Source organism: Fukomys damarensis, unplaced genomic scaffold (assembly GCF_012274545.1).
Source record: "Fukomys damarensis isolate Sample0158 unplaced genomic scaffold, DMR_v1.0_HiC HiC_scaffold_13, whole genome shotgun sequence".
In the NCBI taxonomy this organism is placed as follows: Eukaryota; Metazoa; Chordata; class Mammalia; order Rodentia; family Bathyergidae; genus Fukomys; species Fukomys damarensis.
In genome coordinates, this window is record NW_022900925.1 from 12,511,840 (window position 1) to 12,522,335 (window position 10,496).

Genomic DNA, 10,496 nt, shown 5'->3' on the forward strand with positions numbered 1-10,496 from the left:
CTATAGGACCCATCAGCTATGTGGTCCCACGCGGACCAAAAAGTCACAAGCAGCACATGACTGTATTAACAAGAAAGGCGTCTTTAGCATACTGCATGATAAAAAACATAGGCAAAGCATACTCATTGTGTGTGTGTGTGTGTGTGTGTGTGTGTGTGTGCCTGTCTGTCTGTATATCTCTGTGTGTAAAGCGAAACAAGAGATAGATTGATTTGTTTCTAGAAAGACATCCATCAAAGTACTAATAGTTATGGGATTTGAGGGTGTTTTTATTTTTATTTCCTACTTTACAGACTTGTAAAAGAAGATTTTTACAACTTTCACAAAATAAATGATACAGGGCATCCACACCCCGTGTGCGAGAGCCGCCTTGTGTCATAGGAACGGTGCCAGCCCGAAGGGAGCACAGCATGGAGCAACAGAGGCAAAGATGGACCAACTGACCTGATCCCGAATGAAGACAACACCCAGGAGGAGAAGGGAGCAACCAGACCCTGTGACTGAGGACATTAAGTCCACGTCTGCCGACACCTTGGCTGGCTGGTGAACAGTCTGGGGAAACGGACGGACAGACCTCTGTGCGAAGAGGGCCCCTCAAAGTTCCGTAGGCCCTAATGTTAGGCACAGAAAATCGGGACTGGCTGGTTTCCAAGACTGAAGATCTTGAGAAGAAACCACTCATCCAAGAACATAGAAGCTTTTTCCTGGACTCTGTCTTTATAAAAAAAAATATTAGTTCATGTGTATAGTACATAATGTTTACATTCCTTGTAGGGAATTAGTACATGTACAGAACACACCTTAATGCCTGTTTTATCCTCTCCCCGCTCCAACCATCTGTTGATTCCTCTCTTTTTTTTGTACTTGTTTGCAATGCATATTTACATTCTTGTGTATACTTGATACATGTGCATAACACATCTCAATTCCTTTCTTCATCCCCCATCCCTCCTCTCCCTCCTCTTCCCTCCGTTTTTAGATAGTCTTGCTTTGTAGTTCAGGCTGGCCCTGAGCACACTATGTGGCACTGAACTGTTGTGCCTCAGGCTCCCAAGTGCCGAGATTACAGGCGTGTGCCACTGTGCCTGGCCCTTCCATCTTTTAATTCCTTCCCCATTTTAGAAATATCTACCTCCCTGCTTGCTATCATATATCTTTTATTTTGCTCTTTATTTATACTTTGGGTTTCCCATAAAGGAGAAACCATGTGATATTTAAGGTTTTGGATCTGGATTATTTCACTTAACACTGTGGCCTCAAAGTACAATCACTTTCCTACAAATGACTGAAGTTTTTCATTATGACAGAGTATTTCCCCGTTGTCTGTATTACCCCGTTGACCACATAGGTGGTTGATCTTTTCTTGAGTTTTCTATATCATATTATTTTTATCTTTCCTTTACTAGGTTTTTTGGGGGAGTTGGGGTTTTTTTTCTCCCTTTTTTTTCTTTTTTCTCTCTTCTTTTAGTTTCCATTATTTCCTTTGCTCTTTTTCCCTTAAAATTTTTTTCTCTTCCTTCCTATCTTTTATCTCCTGTTGTTCTCTTTTCTTATTTTTCTTATTCACTCTTTCCAGCTATTGTTCTCTATCACTATTAGTTTTCCTTTACTCTTTAGTAAGACCCCCCAACTTCTTTTCTTTCCTATTTCTCATACCCCATAGATTAATTTTTGTAAAGTTCGCTTTTTTCATTCTGATTCCCCACCCCCTCCATCTTTACTAGTATAACTACTAAGCTTTATAAATCCCTGGATATAGTTAGATTTATGCTGTTGCTGTTGAATACTGTGTTATTTTAGTAGAGGTAAAGTTGTTCCAGTTAGTAGATAGTAAAGGTCAATATTTGGTTTGTGTTAGTGTTCATACTATAATTATAGATCTCTTTTCTAAGAACAAGGATAGTACTTTATTGATCCTTAGGGTTTGTCACTATTTAGTTTGTATTTGATGCTATAATTGGTGCTGATTTTATTCTATGCCTAAGGTGAGAGCTGTTGCTATTAATCAATGCCAATAACTAGATGGCCATGGGATCATTAACAACACTGTGGCCCATTCCTGGAAAACTGAGTAATGGACCAAATATGCTGTCACTTCCCATCTCAACTAAATAGAAATGGTTGGATCCTGGGACACAGGCAAGGGCCAGTAGTTACCCATGTCCAGAAGATACTGTGGAAAAGTAAACATTCACTAAAGAGGTTTCCATACTAGAAACAAAGCTTTCCACTACAATCAACACACGAGCCTTGGCCAACACACACACACACACACACACTGAATAAGCAAACAAACAAAAATAGAAACATGAAAAGACAAGCCAAAAGAATGCCTCCAAAAACTTCCAACCCCCCAAAGCTGATCCATGGGGTATCAAAAAGGAGGAAACCAAAAACCATACAACTAACAAAACTGAATAAATAAAACATTTTTACAAGCTCAAAGAAAAGATAAGTAATAAGATAATGGACCAAATAAAATCACCCCCAAGTCTAAAGAAGACACTAAAAAAAAAGAAAAAGTAAACAAAACATAAAAGGGTTCTATGTAGAAATTCAGGAGATTAAAAATTCTATTAAAAATATGGGCATCATGGGGCTAGGGATTTAGCTCAGTGGTTCCACTGCCTGTCTCACAAGTGCAAGGATCCAAGTTTGATCCCTGGTACCATATCTAGATAGATAGATAGATAGATAGATAGATAGATAGATAGATAGGTAGATAGGTAGATGTGTGTGTGTGTGTGTGTGTGTGTGTGCGTGTATGCAGCAGAAATGATCGATGTGAAGACAGAGTCTCAGAAATAAAGGACAGGGATGTTGTCAGTGACCAATTAATGAATGACACCTTAAAAACAAGAGAGGCTGATGCTTCTTCTTCTTCTCTGCTGCTGCTGCTGCTGCCTGCCCTGCCATGCCATGGACTGTTTCTCCTCTGTAACTGCCCTCTGCTATGCTGACCTGTTTTGGAACCAGCTGACTAGGAACTGAAACCTCTACAAACTGTGAGCTGAAATACACCTTCCCTCCTGAGAGAGAGAGAGAGAGAGAGAGAGAGAGAGAGAGAGAGAGAGAGACAACATGAAAACTGGATCCAACAACTCCTAGATGATGTTAAGAAGACACTTAATCTAAGATTAAGTGGAATTACTGAAAAATTACAATATAGCACATATGGCATGAAAACTTGTTTAATGAAATAATAGCAGAAAACTTTTCAAAAAAGGTAAAAGAATTTAACACACAGATAAGTGAGGCACATATAACCCCAAATAGCTGTGATCAGAAAACTTCTCCATCTAACACATCTTAAAAATCGATAGAGAAAAGCAACAAATCTTCTGTTTGTTTTTTGTTTTTTAAGAGACAATCTCACTATGTAGTTCAGGCTGGACTTGAAGTCACTATAATAGCCCAGGCTGGCCTCTAACTCACAATGATCCTCAGCCTCCCAAGTGCTGGGATTACAGGTGTGTGCCAACATGCCTGGTGGGCAGAGAATCACTCATGAGGAAAAATCCATCAGAATTACAGCAGACTTCTCAACACAAACCTTAAAAGCTAGGAGAGCTTTGCATGTTTTAAGCCCTAAAAGAAAACAATTTCCAGCCGGGTGTGATCCCAGCACTTGGGAGGTTGAGGCAGGAGGATTGCTGTGATTTCGAGACCAGCCTAGGCTACATAGCAAGTTCCAGGTCAGTCTCAACTACATAGAGAGACCCTGTCTCAAAAAAAAATTTTTTCCAATCCAGGCTGACATATCTTGCAAAACTACCTTTCGAAATTGATGAGAAATAAGACACTTTCATGATAAAAAGCACCTACAGAAATTTGTGATCACCAAACCAGCATTCAAGAAAAAAAAAATCTAAAGGGTACCCTAGAAATAGATGACAAAACTAACAATTACAAAAGGTCTAAAAGAATGAATACACCAGGTAGGGTGAGCAGTTAAGTAGAAGGGGAAGATAGGGAATCAGCAACGGGAAAATCAGGCAATGACAGGAATAAATCAATACCTTTCAGTAATAACTCCAATGTCATTGGTCTCCATTTCTCAATCAAAAGATACAGACTGACTGGCCATGAGTGGTAGTGTATGTTTGTAATTCCAGAATTCAGGAAGATGAGGCAGGAGGATTGTTCTAGGCCAGCCAAGACTACATAGTGAGACTTTGTCTCAAAACAAAGATTAAAAAAAAAATCCAACCCCTCCAAAAAAAGGCACAGACTAGCAGAATAGATTAATAAACAAAATTCAACAGTTTTCTGTATACAAGAAACATATTTAATTCAAGAAAAAACTCATAACTAAGAATCAAAGGGTGGAAAACAATATAACATTCAACAGGAGCTGGGTGTGGTGGTATAACACCTGCAATCCCAGTACGCTGGATGCTGAAGCAAGAAGATCATCACCATCAACTCAAAGCCAGCCTGGGCTACATAGTGAGTTTGAGGCCATCCTGAACTACACAGTGAGACCCTGTCTCAAAAATCAAACAACAAAAACAAACAAACAAACAAACAACAACAAATTAAAGAAGAACTAAAAAAAAAAAGTAGGTGTAGCTATTCCATAACAAGACAAATTCAGGAGTCAAGCCAAAGAGATAAGGAAGAACATTTCATATTGGTTAAGGGATCATGCCAACTGGGAGAGGCAACAATTATTAACATATACACTGAACAATGGTGCATCCAACTTCATAAACCAGTACTACTGGCCATAAAAAATCAGATAAGCATAAACACAATTGTAGTGGGAGACCTTAATATTCCACTACCACAAATAGACAGATCAACTAGACAAAAAATCAACAAATATCAGAGTTGTTTGAACAAAACCTTTGAATAAATGGACTTAATAGATCTCTACAGATTTTTCTACCCAACAGTAACAACAGAATACCCATTCTTCTCAGCAGCACATAGAATTTTCTCCAAAATATACCATACATTAGCCAATAAAGCAAACTTAAGTAAACTGAAATATCATGCATATTACCAGATCTTAGCACAACATAATTAAAAATCAATGGCAAGAGAAAACACAGAAATTATGAAAATTAAACAATACACTCTTAACTAAACAATGGGTTGCAGAACAGCTAGGCATGGTGGTGCATACCTGTAATCCCAGCATTTGGGAGGCTGAGGCAGAAAGATCACTTCAAGTTCAAGCCACTTTAGTCTACAAAGTGAGTTCAAGGCCAGTCTGGATTACATATTAAGACCTGTCTCAAAAAAAAAAAAAAGCCCCCAAAAGCAAAACATTAACAACAATAACAAATCCACAATGGGTTACAGGAGAAATCAAGGAAGAAATAAGACAGTTCTAGAACTGAATAATAATATCAGTACAACAAAGCAGAACTTATGGGACAAAATGAAAGCAGTCCTAAGAAGGAAAGTATAGCTGTGAATGCCCACATCACAAAAGCAAAGTGAGCAAACAGAATGCAACAAACCATCAAAAAGATCATACACCTTTGCGAAGCAAACCATGAGATACAAGGATGGTTCAATATATGCAAATCAATAAATATAATGCATCACATAAACAGAAGCAAGAAAAAAGACCACATGATCATCTCAATAGCTGAAGAAAAAGCCTTTGAAAAAAATCCAACATCCTTTCATGATTAAAAAAACACTGAAGAAGCTGGGTGTAGTAGCACACTCCTGTAATCCCAGCACTTGGGAGGCTGAGGCAGGAGGATCCCTGTGAGTTCAAGGCCAGCCTGTGCTACATATTGAGTTCAAGGCCACCCTGAACTACATAGTGAGACCCTGTCTCTAAATAAATAAATAACAGTGAAGAAAATAGGTATAGAATGATCTAATCTCAATTCAGTAAAAGCTATATATGAAAAATCTACTGTCAACATAATATTAAATGGGAAAAGACTAAAAGCCTTTCCTTTAAAATCAGGAACAAGACAAGGTTGTCCACCATCACCACTCTTTTTTTTTTTTTTTTTATACTGGGGATCGAATTCAGGACCTTGCGCTTGCAAGGCAGGCACAGTGCCACTGAGCTAAATCCCTGGCAGCCATCAGCTCTCTTGTTCAACATAGTACTTGAAACATTATCAAGAGCAATTAGGCAAGAAAAAGAAAAGTGATATGTATAAGAAAGGAAGAAGTCAAATTATCATTATTTGCAGGTGATACAATCCTATACAAAAAAGATCGCCCCCCAAAAAATTCACAACTGACTCTTAGAATTAATAACTAAGCTCAGTAGTGTAACCGGATACAAAATCAACACACAAAAATCAATAGCCTTCCTGTACAGCAATAATGAACCCACTGAGAAAGAATTTAAGAAAAAATAGCATTCCCGACAGCACCAAGAAAAATAAATACTTAGGAACTAACCTCGCTAAGGAAGTGGAAGACTTCTACAGTGAAAACTACAGGACCCTGAAAAAGGAAACCAAAGAGGCCATCAGAAAATGGAAAGCTATCCCCTGTTCCTGGAGAGACAGAACCAATATGGTCAAAATGGCCACACTTCCAACAGATTTAATCCCAATCAAAATTCCAACAGCATTCTTCACAGAACTGAAAAAAACAACTCTACAATTCATATGAAACCCAGAAGAGACCCAGAATAGCAAAATCAATCCCGGGTAAATAGGGCAACTTGGGAGGCACCACCTGAAATTATATTAAAAGCTACTGTGATAAAAACAGCACAGTACTGGCACAAAAACAGACCTGAGGATCAAAGCAACAGAATAGAGGATACAGGAACAACTAGATTGCATATTCAGCTACTGCACCTGATTTTTGACAAAAGGGCCAAAACCATACAGAAGAAAGATAACCTCTTTAATAAATGGTGTTGGGGGCCAGGGATTTAGCTCAGTGGCACCATGGCTGCCTCACAAGCACAAGGTCCTCAGTTTGATCCCCAGTACCAAAAAAAAAAAAAATGGTGTTAGGAAGCTGGACATGGTGGTACGTGCCCTGTAATCCCAATACTTGGGAAGCTGAGGCAGGTGGATCACCACGCGTTTAAGGACAGTTTGAATTATGTGACAAAACCCTGCCTCAAAAAAAGTAGTGTTGGGAAAACTGGCTATCTACTGAAATCAAAGCAGATCAAAGAACTAAATGTTAAAATAAAAAGTTAACCTGCAGGGGCTGGGGATTTAGCTCAGCAGTTCGGTGGGCAAGGACCCGAGTTCAATCCCTGGTTAAAAAAAAATAAAAAAAAAAAGTTAACCTGCAAAGAAAATAGGTAAAACTCTTGAAGTCATAGACATAGGCAAGGATTTTTCTGAACAGAACCCTGGTTGCACCGGAAATATTCTGAAGAAGGAACAAATAGATTGTATCAAATTAAAAGGCTTCTGCACAGCAAAAGAAACAGCCAACAGAGTGAAAAGAAAACCTACAGAATGGGAAAACATTTCCGACAGAGATTCCTCAGAGGACTCATATCTAAAATACCTTAAAGAAAACAAAAAACTTAGACTCACCCAAAATAACAGACTCAGTCAAAAAATAGGCAAGCAAAATGAATAGACACCTTACAGAAGTCCAAATGGCCAATAAATACATGAAGAAATGCTCATCATTGGCCATTAGAGAAATCCAAATTAAAACTGCCCTGAGACTCCATCTTACCCCAGAAAGAATGGCCAAAAAATCAAATAATAACAAATGCTGGCGAGGCTGCAGGGGAGAGGGAACTCTTTTACACTATTGGTGGGGATGCCACCTAGAACAACCACTGTGGAAATCTATGTGGAGATTCCTCACAAATCTGAAATTAGAAATTCCATTTGACCCAGCCATTCCCCTTCTTGAAATCTTCCTTAAAGAGTTAAAGACTTCATACTATAATGGTACATGCATGTTCATGTTTATAGCAGCACAATTCAAACTAACTAAATCTTGGAAGAGGTCTGTATGTCCACCAACAGACGAATGGAGAAAGAAAACGTGGTATCTATACACAGGGGAGTCCTACTCTGTCATAAAGATACACTGGAGTCATCTGTAGGAAAACGGATATGCTCTGAGACCATAATGTCAAGTAAATTAGACACAAAAGCTTAAGTATTGCATGGTTTCTCTTATATGAGCGAACCAAAGTATAAAGAATAAAATAAGAGGTAATAAGAAGTAGGGAGACACAGTAGATCTTTCTCAAAGGGGAAAGGGAAGAGATGGGGGGAAGGGACAGGGGATTAAAAAAAGAAAATGTGTCATATATGTGTACAAACTACACGCAAGGGGTATAAACATTATGCACTGCAAATATGTATGAAAACCTAAAAAAGGAAAGGGATCAAGAGATGGTTAGAGGGGAGAGTGGGGGAAGGGAAAGGGATGAAAAAAGGAGTTCAGATGTGTTATGTACATACGTACCAACTCCCCACGCAGAACGTAAACATCATGCACTACACACAGGTGCTAAAAATAAGATATAGTTATCATTTATTTTATTAAAATGATTATTGAAGGGACCCGGAGAAAGGATAGAACAATTAGAGCAGAGATGAGGCCAGGAAGCAAGCAAGTTGGAGGAGATGCAAGAAAGAAGAAAGCCTGGAGAGAGGGCCGGTGGTGGCAGAGGTCACTATGCCCTGCGAGTCACTACTGGGCAGAGATAAGTTCGGGTCACAGCGCGGGTCTCACCTGTGTGTGTGAAAGTGTGCCAAAAGGGAGTAGGGTCTCAGTTACGCTGCCCTGGAGCAGGAAGGTCAGCCAAGGGGCTGTGATCATTCCAGGGAACACCACAACCTGCCTGCAGAACTCAAAGCACTGCTCTTCTGCCTGGCCCCCTTCCACTGACACAGTGAGGGCCCCAAACGGCTTTCCCTAGAGGAACTACGGCCGCTCACTGACGGTGTGGCATCTGAGGAGCCGCCACACTTGAATCCAGAGCCTGTGCCCCTCCTAATTTCGGATCTTAGGAAGCAACATAATCCCTTTTGACTCCCAAACCACCCCACTGTACCAAGGTCTGGAGAGCACAGGGACTTGGTGCAGCTCACAGGCTTGAGTGAGTGGTGGACGTCAGTTCTCCCAGGGTGGCTTTCTGACATCCCAGTGCATCCCTCTCCAGGACTGCTCCCCAAGCATGCCCTGAAGAGCTCCTCTGTTTCCCAAACCTGCCTGGGGAGGGGAGGAGGGAACTGGAGGTTTCCTGTCTGGGCTGCCAGTGAAAGCACTGAAAGAGGGAAGGGATAGGAGCAGCCAACAGCCACAAAAGGCTTCAAAGGGCCGGGGCTGCTGCCAAATGGGCTGTGCACAGTACAACCAAGTCTCGGCCGGGGCACCGGCCCGCCCCCCGCCCTGTGGCCAAGATCATTCATTCTCTCTCCCCCTCCCAGGAGGGCTAGGAGACCAGGGCATGGGATGCAGCTTCCCTGAGACTCTGGGCCGTGCCACCCAAGGCGTGGGCTCTGGGAATATGTTCCTTCTCCTGCTACAGCCACAGCAGGCAGTGGGCAAAGCAGATCAACTCTTTCCTGCTGTTCAGCCTGGGGCAGGACTTTGATTCAGATGTGGCTTCGCTGATCTCAGAGCAGGAAAGAAATGTAGATGGGGGCCTGGGCGTGGTGGCACGTGCCTGTAATCCCAGCCCTCAGGAGGCTGAGGCAGGACGATTGCCAGGAGTTCAAGGCATGCCTGGGCTAAGGAGTGAGTTCAAGGCCAGCCTGAACTACACAACCAGACCCTGTCTCAAAAAAAAAAAATGTAGATGAGGAAACTGAGGCCCATAAAAGGGCAGAGAGTGGTGAAGGTAGAACTCAGGATCAATTTAGGTGATTATCTTTTCCTCTGGGTTCCTGACTGGGGTCAGAAGCCTCCTACAGCTGAGAAGAGTGCATTGACTAAGGGAAGCGTGAGGGAAAGACCAGCGCTGGCTCGAGTCGCATCTTGGGGGTGGAGGGCCGGGGGTTCTGCACTGGGGGGCTTCTGAGTCAGAGGCGCAGGCTACCGCTAGGTTCTGTTGGCTAAACTCGGCTCACATCCAGGTCTCCGTGCTTGGCCCTGGAATCCGCGACCCCCCGGGGGGGTGCACCCTCGGGTCTCTGTGCCTCTCGGGGTTCTTTGCGGAGCAGCTCCCACTAGGCACCTGCAGCTCCGGAGTGCGCGCGCCCCAGGGGAGTTGTCCCCGCCAGGGAGTCCGTGCGTTCCAGCTCAGTGCTCCTAGTTCCGTGCCTTTTACTGGACACTGGGCTGCCCAGAGAAGCAACTGACCTTGGCGGGTATCAGAATGATGAGTGGCAGCAGCAGGAGCGGGCTGAAGAACAAAATCACGAAGGACTTGAACTTGGAGACATAGCTCAGCGCCGAAGCCATCGCGCAGGAGGGAGACTAGCGGGAAAGAAGAGTGAGGAGTAGCGAGCGCCTCCGCGGACTTAAGAAGGGTCCGCAGTCCCACGGGATGGGGGGCGGCGACAACTCCGCCCCCTACGGCGGGCCCCCCCTAGGTCCGGGGGCGGGGCCACCCCTCGGGGTCCGCG

At 42.5% G+C, this 10,496-nt stretch overlaps 2 protein-coding genes across 4 annotated transcripts in view; one reads left to right on the forward strand and one right to left on the reverse strand.

Annotated features, from left to right (window-relative positions):
• Nucleotides 1-734, forward strand: part of CUNH17orf100 (chromosome unknown C17orf100 homolog) — a 56,265-nt gene extending 55,531 nt beyond the window's left edge. The window contains exon 3 of the mRNA XM_033762841.1: nucleotides 294-734. The gene's annotated coding sequence lies outside the window, so the exon portion shown is untranslated. The remainder of the gene's footprint in view (nucleotides 1-293) is intronic.
• The window catches only part of Slc13a5 (solute carrier family 13 member 5), a 37,104-nt gene extending 26,704 nt beyond the window's left edge, over nucleotides 1-10,400 (reverse strand). For 2 of the 3 annotated variants that reach the window (XM_010611329.2, XM_010611328.2), the window contains exon 1: nucleotides 10,231-10,399. In XM_010611329.2, the coding sequence (XP_010609631.1) occupies nucleotides 10,231-10,332 (102 nt within the window). In that variant the 5' untranslated portion in view covers nucleotides 10,333-10,399. Of the gene's footprint in view, nucleotides 1-10,230 lie in introns of all 3 variants that reach the window. The other variant, XM_033762835.1, reaches the window with a different exon arrangement.
• Between the last annotated feature and the right edge of the window lie 96 nt (nucleotides 10,401-10,496).